Below are 19,767 nucleotides of genomic sequence, written 5' to 3'. Positions count from 1 at the left end.
CTCTCTCTTTCTTTTTCTTTCCTCCCTCCCTCCCTCCTTTCTCTCTCTCTCTTTTCTTTACTTCCTCCCTCCCTTTCTTTTTCTGGACAGCGTCTCGCTCTGTTGCCCAGGCTGGAGTGCAGTGGCGCGATCTCGGCTCACTGCTGCCTCCATCTCTGGGGTTCAAGTGATTCTCCTGCCTCAGCCTCTTGAATAGCTGGGACTATAGGCGCCTGCTACCACGCCCAGCTAATTTTTGTATTTTGTATTTTTTTTTTTTTTTTGAGACGGAGTCTCGTGCTGTCACCCGGGCTGGAGTGTGGTGGCTTGGCAACCTCTGCCTCCTGGGTTCAAGCAATTCTCCTGTCTCAGCCTCCTGAGTAGCTGGAACTACAGATGTGAGCCACCACACCTGGCTAATTTTTTGTAGTTTTAGTAGAGACTGAGTTTCACTAAATTGGCCAGGCTTGTCTTGAACTCCTGACCTCAGGCGATCCACCCACTTCAGCCTCCCAAAGTGTTGGGATTACAGGTGTGAGCCACCGCACCTGGCCTGGAATATATTGCTAGATTCTGCACAGCCTTTTTGGCCAGTAGGAAAGGAAAGCACGATCTGTTTGCAGCTCTGTCCCCAGCATGGCCAGTTTCCACCTGGTGTCTGTGGAATTGTTGGGGGAGTTTCCCATGGATGCTGTGAATGGCAAGGGTGTCCGTCCCACTCAGGGGACATGTTGCAAAGTCCTTTCATCTTTTGGAGCTGAGTGAGAGTCCCAGGACCATATAGTTCTCGGATTTTGCTACCAGAGACAAGCAAAGGGCTAATGTTGACCTCTGTTTACGACTTCAGTGAACATGGCAGTGACCACTCTCTCCCCCTCTCTCTCCCATTGATTTGAGGATGCGGTGGATGGTTCTGTGGTTCGCGATTTTGAGCCCAGGCCCAAAGCTCCTGTTGTAGAGTGCAGCGTCACAGCCGACAGCAGCAGGTGACCTTTCCCTCATCTTACACTGGGAAGAGGGAGGGTGAGCAGGCAGGCCATGTATAGGCATGCCTGTGACGTTTGTTTTTGTTTTAAGTCAGACATGGGGTCTCACCATGTGGTCTAAGATGGTCTTGAACCTGTGGCCTCAAGCAATTCTCCTCCTGCCTCGGCATCTCAAAGTGTTGGCATTACAGGCATGAGCCGCCACTCCTGGGTTTTTTTAATTTTAATGTTTTATTTAGACAGGATCTTGCTCTATTGCCCAGGTTGGAATGTGGTGGTGCAAACACGGCTCACTGCAGCCTCGAACTCCTGGGCTCAGTGATCCTCCTGCCTCAGCCTCCTGAGTAGCTGGGATTGCAGGTGTGTACCACCATACTTGGCTAATTTTTGTAGAGACAGGGTTTTGCCACATTGTCCAGGCTGGTCTCAAACTCCTAGGCTCAAACAGTCCTGCCTTGGCCTCCCAAAGTGCTGGGATTACAGGCGTGAGCCGCTGTGCCTGGCCTGTTTTGTTTTCGAGATAGGATCTTGCTTTGTCACCCAGGCTGGAGTGCAGTGGTGCAATCATAGCTCACTGCAGCCTCCAACCCCGGGGCTCAAACAATCCTCCTGCCTTGGCCTCCCAAATGCTGTGATTGTAGGCATGAGCCACCACCCCCACCAGGAATTTGTTTTAAAATTGATTTACTTTAACCCTGAACAGCAGCTATAAAATAGTTAGTAGAAAACTGGTATGAGAATGTAAGTTTCATGGGAATTTATCTTTTTTTTTTTTGAGATGGAGTTCCGCTGTGTTGCCCAGGCTGGAGTGCAGTGGTGCAATCTTGGCTCACTGAAAACTCCACCTCCTGAGTTCAAGTGATTCTCCTGCCTCAGCCTCCTGGATAGCTGGGACTACAGATGCACACCACCAAGCCTTGCTAATTTTTGTATTTTTAGTAGAGAAGGGGTTTCACCATATTGGCTAGGCTGTTCTTGAACTCCTGACTGCAGGTGATCCGCCTGCCTCGGCCTCCCAAAGTACTGGGATTACAGGCATGAGTCACCATGCCTGCCTGGGAATTTGTCTTATACCGAGGACAAACTTTCCACACAGGAACATGCCATGTAAGAAGACAAGGATACATTTATGTTTTTTGTACAAAACATTTCAGAACAAAATAAGTAGTCTTTGAACTATATTCCTGTGAAAAGACAGATATTTGAGCAGAGAGGAAAGTGACTGATTTTTCTGGGTGTAGAGATCCCTTTAGAAGAGGAAAACAGTTGGGAGGCTGAGGCGGGTGGATCACCTGCGGTCAGGAGTTTGAGATCAGCCTGATCAACAAGGAGAAACCCTATTTCTACTAAAAATATGAAATTAGCTGGGTGTGGTGGCACATGTAATCTCAGCTACATGGGAGGCTGAGGCAGGAGAATCACTTGAACCCAGGAGGCAGAGGATGCGGTGAACCGAGATTGCACCATTGCACTCCAGGCTGGGCAACAAGAGGGAAACTCTGTCTCAAAAAAAAAAAAAAAAAAAAAAAGAGGAAAATAGAAGAAATAATACTTTGAAAACCCTTGATACAAAGGAGCACGTGTGGGTGGCTGAAGAGCAAGGGGATGACGATGCTGTGGTTCCTCATGTGTTAGGTTCTATTTTCTTTTTCTTTTTTTTTTGAGATGGTGTCTCTGCTGCCCACACTGGAGTGCAGTGGTATGATCTCGGCTCACTATAACCTTCGCCTCCCGGTTTAAGAGATTCTTGTGCCTTGGCCTCCCAAGTAGCTGGGATTACAGGTGCCCATCACCACGCCTGGCTAATTTTTGTATTTTTAGTAGAGACGGGGTTTCACCATGTTGGCCAGGCTGGTCTCAAACTCTTGACTTCAGGTGTTCTGCCCACCTCAGCCTCCCCAAGTGCTGGGATTAGCCAGGTGTGAGCCACCGCGCTCTACTGGTTCTCTCTAGTTTCAATGAGAACCGAATGGTCCCTAGGGTGGGTGATGGAACGGTCTTTTAAAGATGACTGTTTTATTTGTAATCTTGGCCCTAAATTAGAAAGAGGAAAAAAGGCTTCATAGAAGTCACAGGCAGGCCAGGGGTGGTGGCTCATTCTTGTAATCCCAGTGCTTTGGCGGGGCTGAGGTGAGAGGGGCACTTGAGGCCAGGAGTTTAAGACCCGCCTGGGCTATATAGTAAGACTCTGTCTCTAAAAAAAAGAAAAAATAAAAAATAGCCAGCTATGATGATGAGTGCCCATAGTCCCAGCTACTTGGGAGGCTGAGGCAGGAGGATCACTTGAGCCCAGAAGCTCAGGGTTGCACCACTGGACTGCAGCCTGGATGACAGAGTGACACCCTGTCTCAAAAAAGAAAAGGAAAGGAGGGGAGGGGAGGGGAGGGGAAGGGAGGAGGGGAAGGACCACAGTCCTAATTGTCTCTGTTGTAAAGAATCAATGTTTATCTGGTCTGGTGTGGTGGCTCACACCTGTAATCCTAGCACTTTGGGAGGCCGAGGCAGGTGAATCACTTAAGGTCAGTAGTTTGAGACCAGCCTGGCCAACATGGCAAAACCCTGTCTCTAATAAAAATACAAAAATTAGCTGGGCGTTGTGGCAGGTTCCTGTAATCCCGGCTACTGGGGAGGCTGAGGCAGGAGGATCACTTGAACATGGGAGGTGGAGGTTGCAGTGAGCCAGGATCACACCATTGCACTCTAGCCTGGGCGACAGAGGGATGTCAAACTCCTAAAAAAAAAAAAAAAAAAAAAGAAAAGAACCAATGTTTGTCATTTTATTTTCAGAGTCGTTGCTGCCTCCTATGATAAGACAGTGAGGGCCTGGGACCTGGAGACAGGGAAGCTGCTGGTATGTATACCTGCCCAGCGCTGGGGCCCAGGGGCTTGACCCAGCCTTAGGCAGCTTTGGGTTGGCCCCAGGGTCAGGGGAGGTGACAAAAGCTCCAGTCTTCTAGGAAGGAAGCATGATCCTGGGGATGGAAGGTGCAGATGTGACTTGCACCCCACAGCAGCCACTTCTTGCAAAAAGTCCAGAGGGTGCAGGGGGTGGAGCGTGGGCACTGGGGGAGGAAGACTCCTGGAGGAGGCAGATGGAACTAAGGCTTCTGCTTGAAAGATGGGAAGGGTTTGGATACACAGAATGAAGCCAGAATCAGGGTGGGGTGTGGGGGCTGGTATTCCAGGCTCCCCTGTAACATGTTTGGATTAGAATAGGCAGGAAGTGGAGCTGAACCCATGGGAGAAAGGCTTTGTGCCCCCAAGAACCAGGATTCTGGCCCTTATCAGTCTGTTCTCTTTCTGTCTTGGAGGGGGCCACTCTCCGTCCATCCCACAGGCCCAAGACTCCCACCCGGCCCTGCTCCCCCTCCAGGTAGCCGCAGCCCTGCTCAGAGGCCTCCTCGGGGTCTCCTGCCTCACCCCTACCGTCCCTCCCTCTCAGCTCCTGCAGGCCTTTCCTCCCACTTCCTCGCCTTGAAAACCAACCTTTCTTGTTAGTGCAAAGGCCAATTCATAATCATTGTAAACATTTTTATAAAGACAAGCCAAGTTTTTATTTGATGATGATAATGATGATGATGATTTTTAGAGCTGGGGTCTTGCAAGCTCTGTCACCCAGGCTGGAGTGCAGTAGCGCCATCATAGCTCACTGAGCCTCAAACTCCTGGGCTCAGATGATCTTCCTGCCTTAGCCTCCCAAGTAGCTGGGACTACAGGTGAGCACCACCACACCTCGCTAATTTTTTTTTTTTGAGATGGAGTCTCACTGTTGTTGCCCAGGCTAGAGTGCAGTGGCATGATCTCAGCTCACCACAACCTCAACCTCCCGGGTTCAAGCGATTCTCCTGCCTCAGCCTCCTGCATAGCTGGAATTACAGGCATTCACCACCATGCCTGGATAAGTTTTTGTATTTTTAGTAGAGACAGGGTTTCTCCATGTTGGTCAGGCTGGTCTCAAACTCCCACCTCAGATGATCCGCCCGCCTCGGCCTCCCAAAGTGCTGGGATTACAGGCATGAGCCACCGTACCCAGGCTTACCTGGCTAATTTTTTACTTTTGTAGAGATGGAGATCTTGCAAGTTGCCCAGGCAAGTCTCAGCTTCCCAGTCTCAAGCAATCCTCCAGTCTTGGCTTTCCAAAGCACTGGGGTTACAGGTGCGACACACCACACCTGGCCTAAAACAATTTTTTGATTGTTGCTCCATTTCAGTGGAAGGTCAGGTATGACACCTTCATCGTCTCCTGTAAGTTTTCTCCTGATGGTAAATACGTGGTCTCAGGCTTCGACGTGGATCATGGAATCTGCATCATAGACGCTGAGAACATCACCACTGTTTCCGTTGTCAAAGGTGAGGGTGTGTGGGCTCCCTGTCTCTTCAGTCTGCCCCAGGAATAGCTGCTTGTCACTGACAGTGACCTTCCATTGCTTTATTTGGTGAAATTGTTTTTTTTTTTTGAGACGGAGTTTCGCTCTCGTTACCCAGGCTGGAGTGCAATGGCGCGATCTCGGCTCACCGCAACCTCCGCCTCCTGGGTTCAGGCAATTCTCCTGCCTCAGCTTCCTGAGTAGCTGGGATTACAGGCACGCGCCACCATGCCCAGCTAATTTTTTTTTTTTTTTTTTGTATTAGTAGAGACGGGGTTTCACAATGTTGACCAGGATGGTCTCGATCTCTTGACCTCGTGATCCACCCGCCTCGGCCTCCCAAAGTGCTGGGATTACAGGCTTGAGCCACCGCGCCCGGCCTTATTTGGTGAAATTGTAATGGTATGAAGCACGTCATTGAAGCTGGGACACTAGGCTGGGGGTGGTGGCTGGGATGACACCTGTAATCCCAGCACTTTGGGAGGTTGCTTGAGCCCAGAAGTTTGAGACCAGCCTGGGCAACAGGGTGAAACCCTGTCCCTACTGAAAACATTACAAAAACTAGCTGGGTGTGATGGCATGCACCTGTAATCCCACTGCTTGGGAGGCTGAAGCAGGAGGATCATTTGATCCCAGAGGTGGAGGCTGTAATGAGCTGAGATTGAGCCACTGGACTCTAGCCTGGGAGACAGAGATTCCATCTCAAAAATCAATCAATCAATAAACAAAAAACACACGAAAACAGATCCTCTTCAGTTACTGCTTTTCCCTTCATTCAGTCTTTTGCTTTTAACAAATGATGCAATGTTCATTTCCAACCTCATGTGGTCATTAAGCCTAATCTTTTATTGAGTGGAGGCTTGGCCTTCTTAACATTTTTACTTTTTTTTTTTTTTGTAGAGACAGGGTCTCACTATGTTCCTAGGCTGATGTCAAACTCCTGGCCTCAAGCAATCCTCCTCTCTCAGCCTCCCAAAGTGAGGCATTATAGGCAGAAGCCCCTTCACCCGGCCTACCTGTATTTTTTTTTTTTTTTTTTTTAGATGGAGCCTCGCTCTGTCGCCCAGGTTGGAGTGCAGTGGTGTGACCTTGGCTCATTGCAACCTCCACCTCCCCAGGTGAAGAGATTCTCCTGCCTCAGCCTCCTGAGTAGCTGGGATTACAGGAGCCTGCCACTTTGTCTAGCTAATTTTTGTACTTTTAGTAGAGACAGGGTTTCACCATGTTGAGCAGGCTGGTCTTGAGCTCCTGACCTCAGGTGATCTGCCCACCATAGTCTCCCAAAGTGCTGGGATTACAGGCAGGAGCTACTGTGCCCAGCCTATTTTTAAAATATAGAAATAGTAATTGTCATATGACAGTTTCCTGGTTGGGACATTGTGTGAGGGTGATGCCACATGTTCCCAAGGGGGCTGCTGGGTGAAGGACACGGGAGATCTCTCTGTTATTCCTTACATCTGCATGTGAGTTTACAGTTATATTAAAGTTAAAGTTTAAAAAAATGTAATCATTGTAAAGACATTCATTATCAGCCAGGCAGTGGCTCACGCCATGTAATCCCAGAACTTTGGGAGGCTGAGGCGGGTGGATCACCTGAGCAGAAAAGTTTGAGACCAGCCTGGCCGACATGGTGAAACCCTGTCTCTCCTAAAAATACAAAAATTAGCCAAGTGTGGTGGTGGGCCTATAATCCCAGCTCCTTGGGAGGCTGAGGCAGGAGAATTGCTTGAACCCGGGAGGCAGAGGTTGCAGTGAACCAAGATCGAGCCATTGCACTCCAGCCCAGGTGTCAGAGCAAGACCCTGTCTCAAAAATAAAATTAAAAAAAACTTCATTATGTAAGGAAAAAAGCAAAAGGCTGTTGTGTCAGTCCTGTCTCCTCCCCAGAGGTACCTTTTATGAACTATACATTGCTGGGCAGCCTTCCTGAACCCCGTGTGTGTACCTGTGTGTACATGTATTTGCACACACAGCATTGCTTCTCATATGTGCTTTGTGTTTCTTTTTATCCATGTGGCACTATGCCACATGCACTGCCCCACAGCTTCCCTAATAGCCCCCAATAGCCCACCTCACATTCTACCTCCAGCCCAGCATGGGGAAGGCATGATCTCGATTCCCTTTCCGTGTTCTGCAGATCATCACACAAGGTCCATCACGTCATGCTGCTTTGACCCCGACAGCCAGAGGGTGGCTTCTGTCTCACTGGACAGGTGCATCAAGATCTGGGATGTTACGTCCCAGGCCACGCTGCTCACCATCACCAAGTGAGTTGGGCCACAGGAAGCCAAAAGGGAGCTGGGCGGGGCATCCCCATGCATGTCCTCCTGGATTCCACACAAGCCGGCATCCATGTGGACACGTCTGTAGCTTGGTCATGGGTGCTAGAAGGCTGGGGGTGGGCAGGCTGGGGGAGCCATCAGCTGTGACCTGTGGCCTGGGCTGGGCCTCATATACATTTGTTTCAATGTGAGCCACTAGTGGAAACCATTGTGCAGAGAAGCCCACAGAATGTGAACTTCCAGCATCTCCTGTAAAATGGGAATGTCTGGCTGGGTGTGTGGCTCATGGCTATAATCCAAGAGCTTTGGGAGGCCAAAGTGGGAGGATCGCTTCAGGTCAGGAGTTCAAGACTGGCCTGGACAATGTCACGAGACCCCATCTCCACAAAAGATTTAAAAATTAGCTGGGTGTGGTGTCATACACCTGTAGTCCCAGCTACTCAGGAGGCTGAGGCTAGAGGATTGCTTGAGTCCAGGAGTTTGAGGCTGCTGTGAGCTCTGATTGCACCACTGCACTCCAGCCTGGACAATGAAGTAAGACACTGTCTTAAAAATTAAATAAATAAATAAAATGAATTAAGTGGTTTTGGAAATACTACATTATCATTTAAAAAAATTTTGGTAATATATATATGACATAAACCTTGACATTTTAACCATTTTTAAGTGCGCAATTCGCTGGCATTCATTACATTCACAGTGTAAATGTAATCCCAGCACTTTGGGAGGCACTGGTGGGCAGATCACTTGAAGTCAGGAGTTTGAGACCAGCCTGGATAATATGGTGAAACCCCATCTCTACTAAAAATACAAAAACTAGCCTGGCATGGTGGCGGGTGCCTGTAATCCCAGCTACTCCAGAGCCTGAGGTGGGAGGATTGCTTGAACCCATGTGGTGGAGGTTGCAGTGAGCCGAGATCACACCACTGCACTCCAACCTGGGCGACGGAGCAAGACTCTGTCTCAAAAAAAAAAAACCAACAAAAGAGAAATCTTCTCTCCGGTTGGGCATGGTGGCTCATGCCTGTAATCCCAGCACTTTGGGAGGCTGAGGCAGGTGGATCACCTGAGGTCGGGAGTTTGAGACCAGCCTGACCAACATGGAGAAACCCCGTCTCTACTAAAAATACAAAATTAGCTGGACATGGTGGCGCACACCTGTAATCCCAGCTACTGGGGAGGCTGAGGCAGGAGAACTGCTTGAACTCGGGAGGCGGAGGTTGTGGTGAGTTGAGATTGCACCATTGCCCTCCAGCCTGGGCAACAAGAGCAAAACTCCGAAACTCTGTCTCAAAAAAAAGAAAAAAAGAAAAAAGAAATCCACTGTCATTCATATTGCTTTTCTCCTCTAGGTAAAAAAGTCATTTCTCTCTTGCTGCTCTCAAGATAGTTTTGTTGTCCTTAGTTTTCCAAAGTGTAATTATGTGTCCGGGTGTAGATTTCTTTGGATTTATCCTGTTGGGTTTTACTCAGATTTTTGAAGCTGTAGGTTTATATATTTTGCCAAATTTTGTAAAATTTCAGGCATTTTTAAAAATCACTTTTTTTTTTTTAAATGGAGTTTTGCGCTTGTTGCCCAGGCTGGAGTGCAATGGTGCAATCTCAGCTCACTGCACGCTCTTTCTCCCAGGTGCAAGCAATTCTCCTACCTTGGCCTCCTGAGTAGCTGGGATTACAGGCACGTGCCACCACACCCGGCTAACTTTTGTATTTTTAGTAGAGACAGTCCTTCCTTTTTTCTTTTGCCTTCACTCACTATGGTTTGTAGTTTATTTATTTATTTAGAGACTGAGTCTAGCTCTATCACTCAGGCTGGAGTATGGTAGTGTGATCTCAGCTCACCGGAGCCTCTGCCTCCCAGGTACAATGATTCTCCTGCCTCAGCCTCCTGAGTAGCTGGGATTACAAGCACGTGCCATCATGCCTGGCTAATTTTTGTATTTTTAGTAGAGACATGTGTTTCGCCATGTTGTCCAGGCTGGTCTCGAACTCCTAACCTTAGGTGATCCGCCAGCCTCAGTCTCCCAAAGTGCTGGGATTATAGGCGGGAGCCACTGCCCCTGGCCTGTAGTTTAGTTTTTGGTTGCTGGCTTTTTAGCACCTAGTCCAGGAGATATGACACAAAAAGGAAACCAAGGTACCCATGGTGGGTGTTGCTTGGGTATCAAGACCCCTATCTGTTCTGCCTCTTCCCTGTATCCTTCAGAGTCTTATGTTTGCTTTATAAACAACGTTGGCCGTGCGGTGGCTCAAGCCTGTAATCCCAGTACTACTCTGGGAGGCCAAGACAGGCGGATCACTGGATCCCAGGAGTTTGAGAGCAGCCTGGGTAACATAGCGAAACACTGTCTCGCCATGTTTTGAGAAATGCTGGAACAGCGTGACAGTCTGAGCAATTCATATCTGGACTATGGGAGGCAGTGATCCAAGGCATGATGGATGTGAGCTCCCAGGAGATGCTGACCCTGCTTAGGTGTGTCTTCAGGTCCTCCTGGGGCAAAGTGCTAGCACGTGTACCCTGACCATGAGCTCGCAGATGATACCCCCCGCTTTAGGTATGTCTTCAGGTCCTCCAGGAGCAAAGCGCTAATGTGTGCACCCCACCATCTGTGTTTCAGGGCGCATTCCAATGCAATCTCAAACTGCTGTTTTACCTTCAGTGGCCACTTCCTGTGTACAAGCTCCTGGGATAAAAACTTAAAAATATGGAACGTCCACACAGGGGAGTTTCGAAACCGTGGAGCCTGTGTGACCCTGATGCAGGGCCACGAAGGTTCTGTCAGCTCCTGTCACTTTGCCAGAGACAGTGAGTAATTAAGACGCAGAAGGACTCCACTCCTGTGGGAATGCTGGGCAGAGTTCTTCATGTTCTATTCAAATGGACTCTCCTCAGTGCAGACAGAGAGGTGATTTCCAATGATGCTGACAGGGAGGGGGGATTTTTCCCTACGAGAACAAAAAAGTCAAGAGGGAATACCATAGGCACGAGTTTATAGTGGCAGAAACTCAGCTCAATGTGGCTTAGACAACCAAAGAAATTAACTCCTGTAATGCAGAAGTCCAAGAGCAGTCTGACATCAGGTATGGATGGGACAAGAGAGTCAACACTGTTGGGAACCCAGCTCTTCACTCTCTCAACCTAGCTTCCCTCTGTGTCAGCCTTTACGCAGAAGGCGGCAAAGATGGCTGGGTGCGGTGGCTCACGCCTGTAGTTCCAACACTTTGGGAGGCCGAGGTGGGAGGACTGCTTGAAGTCAGGAGTTCAAGACCAGCCTGAGCAACATAGCAAGACCCTGTCTCTACAAAAAGTTTAAAAATTAGCTGAGTGTGGTGGTACACACCTGTAGTCTCAGCTATTCAAGAGGCTGAGGTCGAAGGATCACTGAGCTATGACTGCGCTACTGTACTCCAGCCTGGGCAACAGAGTGAGACCGTGTCGAAAAAGAGAAAAAAGGTCTGGCACAATGGCTCACGCCTGTAATCCCAGCACTTTGGGAGCTTGAGGTGGGAGGATCACCTGAGGTAAGGAGTTCAAGATCAGCCTAGCTAACATGGTGAAACCCCGTCTCTACTAAAAAATACAAAAATTAGTCAGGTGTGCTGGTGGGCACCTATAAGCCCAGCTACTCAGGAGACTGAGGCAGGAGAATCGCTTGAACCTGGTAGGCAGAGGCTGCAGTGAGCCTAGATTACACCACTGAACTCCAGCCCGGGTGACAGAGTGAGACTCTGTCTCTGAAAAAAAAATATATATATATATGTAAATATATATATATATATATGTAAATATATATATATATGTAAATATATATATATGTATATCTCCTACCTCTGATTTTATATATAATAAAAATATATATTAAAATATATTTTATATCTATGTATATAATACATACATAATGAAAGAGATAAAGCTGACCCCTAGTGCTCTGCCAGCCTGGTTCTGGCCCCTGGCAGTCCTGAAGAGAAACCCTCTGTCTGATAATGCCAGAACAAGTCCCAGGGAAGACTCCCATTGGCTCAGCTTGGGACACATGCCCATCTCTTAATCAATCACTTAGCGGGGAATGAAAGCCTCTGATTGGCCAGGTCTGGGTGACTTGCCCACCTCCAGAGCTAGGGTTTGGGGTTAGAACCCTCCGATCCAGAGGGACTAAGAGTTGGCAAGGAGTGTTTCCCAACAGGAAACTGGGGAGCTGTTGCCAGGTGAAGGGACATAGATGTGAATGGGGGCAGGGACAGGAAGCCACCACAGCTAGCCAGCCCCAGGGAGGGAAGGGGGTGCTATCGACACCCAGGAGCCAAACGTATGCTCCGCTATCCTGGTGAGAAGTGGGGCTTGCTCTGTGTGTCTAGGGGCCCCAGCTGGCACACACGCCATTGGGGCCTGGCTTGAGAAGCGCTAGGGCGTTTCCAGGCAACTTTACCTCTTCAGCAACACCCCTTATCTAAGTCCCACCATGAGGCGCCAGCTTTGGTTCTTGGCTTTACAGGATTCAGAATCACATGCAGTTGAGCCGATATCACACCACCGTGCTCCTATACTCCAGCCTGGGTGATGGAGTGAGACTCTGTCTCAAAAAAAAAAAAAAAAAAGGCTGGATGCGGTGGCTCACTCCTGTAATCCCAGCACTTTGGGAGGCAGAGGCAGGCGGATCACAAGGTCAAGAGATCAAGACCATCCTGGCCAACATGGTAAAACCCCATTTCTACTCAAAATATAAAAATTAGCTGGGCATGGTGGCGCATGCCTGTAGTCCCAGCTACTGGGAGGCTAAGGCAGGAGAATTGCTTGAACCTGGGAGGCAGAGGTTGCAGTGAACCAAGATCGCACCACTGCACTCCAGCCTGGCGACAGAGCAAGACTCCGTCTCAAAAAAAAGAAAAAAGAATCATGTGCAGTCAATCATGATTATTCCAGATTCTGTGTTTGTGAATTCACCTACTTGCTGATCTCTATTTGTAAACCTAAAGTCAACATTCATGGCACTTTCAAGGTCACTCACAGGTGTGAAGAGCAGCAAAAAATCTAAGTCACCTCCCAGCTGAGGTTGGACAAGGCAACATTCCATCTTTTTGTTTTACCTCTCACGTGGTAAAGTGTCCTTTTTGTGGTCTGTATAGTGCCACCATTTTTTGTTTGTTCATTTGTTTGTTTACTCCCTCTGTTGCCCAGGCTGGGGTGCAGTGGTGCAATCTCGGCTACTGAAACCACTGCCTTTTGGGTTCAAATGATTCTCCCGCCTCAGCCTTCCAAGTAGCTGGGATTACAGGTGTGCACTACCACCCTCGTCTAATTTTTGTATTTTTCGTAGAGATGGGGTTTTGTCATGTTGGTCAGGCAACCTTTGGGAGCATGGCAACCTTGTTGGTCAGCCTCCCAAAGTGCTGGGATTACAGACATGAGCCACCACGCCCCACCTTTATTTTGCTTTTTGTTAGTGATTTCGCTGTGTAAAATGGCTCCTTTGGCTGTGTGCGGTGGCTCACGCTTTAATTCCAGCTCTGGGGAGGCTGAGGCGGGAGCATCGCATCAGCCCCGGAGTTTGAGATCGGCCTGAGCAACATAGTGAGACCCCATCTCTACCAAAAAAAAAAAAAATTAACCAGGTATGCTGGCACACGCTTAGAGTCACAGCTACTTGGAAGCTGAAGTTGAGGATTGCTTGAGCCCAGGAGTCTGAAGCTGCTATGAGCTATGATTGCACCACTGCACTCCAGCCTGGGTGACAGAGCAAGACTTTGTCTCAATCAATCAATCAATCAATCAATTAAATAAATTAAATAAATAAATAAATAAATAAAATGGTCCCCAACCACAGTGCTAAAGGGCTGTTTACTATTCCTAAGAGCAAGAATGCTTGTCTGTTTTTGTTTGTTTGTTTGTTTGTTTGTTTTTGTTTTGTTTTGGAGACGGAGTTTCGCTCTTGTTACCCAGGCTGGAGTGCAATGGCGCGATCTCGGCTCACTGCAACCTCCGCCTCCTGGGTTCAGGCAATTCTCCTGCCTCAGCCTCCTGAGTAGCTGGGATCACAGGCACACGCCACCATGCCCAGCTAATTTTTTGTATTTTTTTTTTAGTAGAGACGGGGTTTCACCATGTTGACCGGGATGGTCTCGATCTCTTGACCTCGTGATCCACCCGCCTCGGCCTCCCAAAGTGCTGGGATTACAGGCGTGAGCCACCGCGCCCGGCCAAGCAAGAATGCTATGATGGAGAAAATACATGCATTCATTCAGGTGTGAGTTATAGTGCTGCTGGCTGTGAGTTCAATGTAAACGAATCAACAGTATATAAGCAATCAGTTGTCTTTAAACAGAAACACACATACAACAAGGTTATGTACTGATCAGTTGAGGAGCATGTTATGAGCAGAGGCTCACAGGAACCTGGCCCTGTATTTCCCCTAGGAGCAATGGTTCAGTATTTGCTAATTTCACGTCTGCACCCACTTTATAGAACAGAGGTCCCCAACCTTTTTGGGACCAGGGGCCAATTTCATGGAAGACAATTTTTCTACAAACAGAGGTGTAGGGGATGATTTCGGGATGATCCAAGCATGCCCTTATTTTTATCATTATGACACTGTACTATAACTCACCATACTGTAGAATCAGTGGGAGCCCTGAGCTTGGTTCCCTGCAACTACACAGTCCCATCTGGGTTTGACGGGAGATAGTGACAGATCATCAGGCTTTGGATTCTCATAAAGAGCATGCAACCCAGATCCCTTGCATGCACAGTTCACAATAGGGTTGCGCTCCTATGAGAATCGTATGCAGCTGCTGATCTGACAGGAGGCGGAGCTCAGGTGGTAATATGAGTGATGGGGAGCAGCTGTAAATACAGATGAAGCTTTGGCTTGCTTGCCTGCCGCTCACTGCCTGCTGTGTGGTCCGGTTCCCAACAGGTCACAGATTGGTACCAGTCTGTGGCCCAGGGTTTGGGACCCCTGCCATGGAACATAACTACTGTGAATGATGAGAATCAGCTGTAATTGGCTTGGGGTTGTGGAGCTGCCCCAAGAAGGGATTCAGTGTAGTCAGAGTGAGCTGAGGTGGTGCCTTGCCAAGGCATCATCAGCTGGCTTTGGGCTGACTTGGCTTGGGAAGATGACCCCCATCTCCACCCTCTCATTTTGTGTTGCAGGCTCTTTTCTCATTTCTGGAGGGTTTGATAGGACTGTGGCTATTTGGGACGTAGCAGAAGGCTACCGGAAGCTCTCCTTGAAGGTACACGTGGCCAGCATGAGATGGAGGATCTGAGCTTCCCTCCTGAGTCCTTTCTATGCTCAGTGCTGGGTGCTGGGGACACAGCTGTGGGTGACACAGACCTAGATGCCTCCCGTGGGCTGATGAAGGATAGACGAGAAGCCAGCAGACACACCACTGGCTTTGAGGAGTGAAATGGAGAAACCACAACAGGGTGACATGATGGGTACAGATGTGGGGGACCCATCCACATTGCATGGGCAGGGAGAGCTTCCTGGAGAAGGAAATGTTTGAGCTGAGAACTGGGTGGAAAGAAAGGACTGCATAGGTGGGGATCTTGAAGAAGAGGAGGATTCCAGGCAGATGGAACAGCCAATGCAAAAACCCCGAGGTGGGAGTGTCCAAGAACAGCAGAAGTTACTGTGCAGGGCCAGGTGCAGTGGCTCACGCCTGTAATCCCAGTACTTTGGGAGGCTGAGGTGGGCGGATCACCTGAGGTCAGGAGTTTGAGACCAGCCTGGCCAACATGGTGAAACCTCATCTCTACTAAAAATACAAAAATCAGCTGGGCATCATGGTGAGCACCTGTAGTCTCAGCTACTTGGGAGGCTGAGGTGGGAGGATCGCTTGAACCCGGGAGGTGGAGGTTGCAATGAGCTGAGATCGCGTCACTGCACTCCAGCCTAGGCAACAGAGTGAGATTCCACCTCTAATAAAACAAGTCAAAACAAAACAAAAAAACAGAAATTACTGTGCAGAGGGATGGCATGAAAGGCGTAGTCAGGCATGAAAGCTTGGGGTTCCAAAATGGGGGCGTCAACTGAATGTTCTTGGCTGCAAGTGAGAGGAGCCCCAACTCAGAGTGGCTCTATGATAAGGGGATGTGTTATCCAACATGGCAAGAACCCAGGATTGCCTCATGCTGTGCCCCTGTTCCCCAAGGGGCCCTGCACCCCAGGATTTCTGCATACTCCCTGGTTTCACGATCTCACTGTCACCTTTGGCTGTGAATGCTTGGTCTTTCTGTGCCCAGGGACACAAAGGGACGTGTCCTTGAGCAGCCCATGTTCAGGTGCCTGGGGCTGGTCTGTCTGAGCTGTCTTCTCCTAGGACTTGGGGAGGCAAAATGAGTTTGCTCACAGCAGATAAACAGCTTGAAATGGAATGTTAAACCTCTCTGTGCTTAAAGTCCCTCTGTCGTCCGGGTGCAGTGGCTCATGCCTAGAATCCCACAGCACTTTGGGAGGCTGAGGCTGGAGGATCACTGGAGGTCAGGAGTTCAAGACAGCCTGGCCAACATAGTGAAACCCTGTCTCTACTAAAAATAGAAAAATTAGCCAGGCATGGTGACAGGTGCCTGTAATCCCAGCTGCTCGGGAGGCTGAGGCAGGATAATCGCTTGAACCTGGGAGGTGGAGGTTGCAGTGAGCCAAGATTGTTCCATTGCACTCCAGACTGGGCAACAAGAGGGAAACTCCGTCTCAAGAAAAAAAAAAAAAAAAAAAAAAGGCTCACTAGAGGAGCCTGGGAGGTAGAGGTTGCACTGAGCCGAGATTGTGCCACTGCACTCCGGCCTGGGTAACAGAGCTGGTTGTTCTATTTTGTCTCCTCTTCTCTCCTCTCTCTCTGTTCTCCCATCCTCAAATTCCTATCCTTTTATTATACTAAGCAGTTTAATATTTTCCTCTGACCACACCATGGTCTCACCTTCTGCCTTTTTCCACATGGGGAAGGCCAAAGGACAGAGATGCTGGCGTAGAGCCAGACATCATTCAGTGTCTGAGGCAGCAATGGCATCTATCTGCTCTGAGTTCCTTTTTACCCAAAGAAAACATCCCACTCCTGCCTCTGCTTAAGCCACAGTGGTTCAAGTTTGCAGTTATTGGAAGCCAAAGCCCCCACATTTACAGGGCCTCTGAGGAGTATTTCCTAGAACAAAGAATGTAAACGAAAATCTGAGACCAGCTGGGAATATAGTATTTCTCCCCTCATCCTGCTAAATACCCAAGTACTATTTTAAAAAAACATACACAGTGGCACACACATTTGTAGTCCCAGCTACTCGGGAGGTTGAGGCAGCAGAATCATTTGAGCCCAGGAGGTTGAGGCTGCAGTGAGCTATGATTGAGCTGCTACACTCCAGCCTGGGGAACAGAGTGAGACCCTGTCTCAAAATAAAAATAACTAAATACATAAACAAAGAATCGGCTGGGTGCGGTGGCTCATGCCTGTAATCCCAGCACTTTGGGAGGCTGAGGCAGGCGGATCACTTGAGGTCAGGAGTTCGAGACCAGCCTGGCCAACATGGTGAAACCTTGTCTCTACTAAAAATACAAAATTTAGCTGGGCATGGTGGTGGGCACCTATAATCCCAGCTACTTGAGAGGCTGAGGGTGGAGAATCACTTGAACCCAGGAGGTGGAGGTTGCAGTGAGCGGAGATTGCATCATTGTACTCCAGCCTGGGCAACAAGAGCAAAACTGTGTCTCAAAAAACAAACAAACAAACAGAAACAATAACAGACCTCGGTGCTCACCCTCCTTCCAGCCCCAAACCCAGCCTTGTCCCCACCTCCACCTGCCCGTCCCCTATCCCAATCCAGTCCCGCCCCACCCATTTTAAAAAAAAAAACATAGAATTGTGCATATATCAAATCTTTACACTTTGTATTCTACCCTAAATGTTGTTGATGAAACCAAGGAAGTACAATGAGCTGTTCTGTTCTTTCCTTTTTTTTTTTTTTTTAGATAGAGTCTCACTGTACCCAGGCTGGAGTGCAGTGATCTCGGCTCACTGTAACCTCTGCCTCCTGGGTTCAAGTGATTCTCCTGCCTCGGCCTCCCGAGTAGCTGGGACTACAGGTGCGCACCACCACGACTGGCTAATTTTTGTATTTTTAGTAGAGACGGGGTTTTACTATGTTGGCCAGGCTGGTCTTGAACTTCAGACCTTGTGATCCACTCGCCTTGGCCTCCCAAAGCGCTGGGATTACAGGCGTGAGCCACCACACCTGCACCCCTCACCTTTTTTTTTTTTTTTGAGACAGTCTCACTCTGTTGTCTAGGCTGGAGTGCAGTGGCACGATTATGACTCACTGCTGCCTCAACCTCCCCGGGCTCAGGTGATTCTCCCACATTAGCCTCCTGAGTAGTTAGGATTACAGGCGCATGACACCATGCCCAGCTAATATTTTGTATTTTTAGTAGAGACGGGGTTTCACTATGTTGCCCAGGCTGTTCTCAAACTCCTAGACTCAAGGAATCCATCCACATCAACCCCGCAGAGTGTTGAGGTTACAGGCGTGAGCCACTGCACTCAGCCAGCTACTCTTAAATGTAAGCAACGCTCGACTCTTGACTTTCTGTTGTTTTCTAAGATAGGGGATCTCACTCTGTTGCCCAAGTGACCCTCCCCGCTCGGTACCCCAAAGGGCAGGTTATGGGTGTGAGCCACCACACGCAGATTGTTTCTGTTGTTCTTTCAAAATGATTTTTCTCCATGTTCTCATAAAATTTGTTATTTCTTCAGGGCCATAATGACTGGGTGACGGATGTTGCCGTCAGCAACAACAAGAAATGGATCCTGTCTGCTTCCAAGGTAAAAGTGGCCAAGCTTTGAGTGACTTACCATATCCATCATATTCATCAGAATTGGTGATAGCAGGAGAGTTATTGGCATGTGTAAACGTCCTGGGTGGGTTCGGTGAGGTGTCTGTACCTGGCTGGGCCATTGCATTCACAGAGCTGCCTGGGAATGTACATCAAAGGATACCATCAAGAAAGCAAAAAGACAACTTCGAGAATGGGAGAAAATAGTGGCACAGCATGTATCTGGTAAGAGATTAATATGTAGAATACATAAAGAACTTCGAAAACTTAACAACAAAAAACAACCTAATTCAAGAATGGGCAAAAGACTCAGACATTTCTCCGAAGAAGATATACCAATGTCCAAGAAGCATATGACAAGACGCTCAAAGTCATCATTAGGGAAATGCAAACAAAAAGCACCGTGAGACACCACTTCGCATCTACTAGGAGGGCTATAATAAAAAAAACACAGAAGATAATGAATGTTGGCAAAGGACGTGGAGCAACTGGATCCCTTGTGCGTGACTGATGAGAATGTAAAACAGTGCAGCTGCTGTGGGAAATGGTTTGGCAGTTTCTCAAAAGCTTAAACGGAGCTACCATATGATCCAGCAACTCCACTTTTGGGTTTATATTCAAAAGAACTGAAGGCAGGGGCTTACTGATACTTATATGCCAATGTTCATAGTAGCATTATTTACGACAGCTAAAAGGTGGAAGCGACCCACGTGTTGGATGAATGGATACATAAAGTGTGGTCTATTCATACAAGGAAATTCAGCCATAAACAGGGGGAAATTCTGACATGCTACATCATGGACGAATCTTGATGACATGCTAAGTGAAATAAGCCAGTCACAAAAGGACAAATACCATAGTAATTCCATTTAGATGAGGCATCCAGCATAGCCAAATTAAAAGAATGTAGAATGGTGGTTGCCAAATTAAAAGAACGTAGGAGGGCGAGGTGAAAGTTATTATTTAATTGGTAATGGAGTTTTCGTTGGGGATGGTGAAAAAGTTTTGGGTATAGATAGTGGTTATGCTGACAGAAGATTGTGAAGGTATTTAATGCGACTTACTTGTACATTTACAAATAGTTAAAATGGGCCAGGCATGGTGGCTCACGCCTGTAATCCCAGCACTTTGGGAGGTTGAGGTGGGCGGATCACAACGTCAGGAGTTTCAGACTAGCCTGGACAAGATGGTGAAACCCCATCTCTATTAAAAATACAAAAATTAGCTGGGTGTGGTGGTGCGCCTGTAGTCCCAGATACTCGGGAGGCTGAGGCAGGGGAATCGCTCGAACCCGGGAGGTGGAGGTTGCAGGGAGCTGACCCTGCGCCATTGC

At 48.4% G+C, this 19,767-nt stretch overlaps 1 protein-coding gene and 1 long non-coding RNA gene across 5 annotated transcripts in view; one reads left to right on the top strand and one right to left on the bottom strand.

The window, feature by feature from the left end:
- LOC135276757 (uncharacterized) overlaps nt 1-19,767 on the bottom strand; it is a 40,341-nt gene that overhangs the window by 14,507 nt on the left and 6,067 nt on the right. For 2 of the 4 annotated variants that reach the window (XR_010344295.1, XR_010344298.1), the window contains exons 3-4: nt 18,454-18,573; nt 5,717-10,560 (exon numbers count right to left, since the gene is read on the bottom strand). This is a non-coding gene — a long non-coding RNA (uncharacterized LOC135276757). Of the gene's footprint in view, nt 1-5,716; nt 10,561-11,358; nt 12,186-18,453; nt 18,574-19,767 lie in introns of those variants that run through there. The other 2 variants (XR_010344297.1, XR_010344296.1) reach the window with 2 other exon arrangements.
- The window catches only part of WDR88 (WD repeat domain 88), a 31,820-nt gene that overhangs the window by 8,375 nt on the left and 3,678 nt on the right, over nt 1-19,767 (top strand). Inside the window, exons 3-9 of the mRNA XM_064381506.1 lie at nt 877-965; nt 3,753-3,816; nt 5,177-5,315; nt 7,470-7,599; nt 10,233-10,420; nt 14,765-14,847; nt 18,355-18,423. Of these exons, the coding sequence (XP_064237576.1) occupies nt 877-965; nt 3,753-3,816; nt 5,177-5,315; nt 7,470-7,599; nt 10,233-10,420; nt 14,765-14,847; nt 18,355-18,423 (762 nt within the window). The remainder of the gene's footprint in view (nt 1-876; nt 966-3,752; nt 3,817-5,176; nt 5,316-7,469; nt 7,600-10,232; nt 10,421-14,764; nt 14,848-18,354; nt 18,424-19,767) is intronic.

Source organism: Aotus nancymaae, unplaced genomic scaffold (assembly GCF_030222135.1).
Source record: "Aotus nancymaae isolate 86718 unplaced genomic scaffold, 86718_ANA_hifiasm-v0.15.2.pri h1tg000028l, whole genome shotgun sequence".
Taxonomy (NCBI): Eukaryota; Metazoa; Chordata; class Mammalia; order Primates; family Aotidae; genus Aotus; species Aotus nancymaae.
Note: the sequence above shows the minus strand (reverse complement) of the source record. Positions and strands in the feature narration are given on the sequence as shown.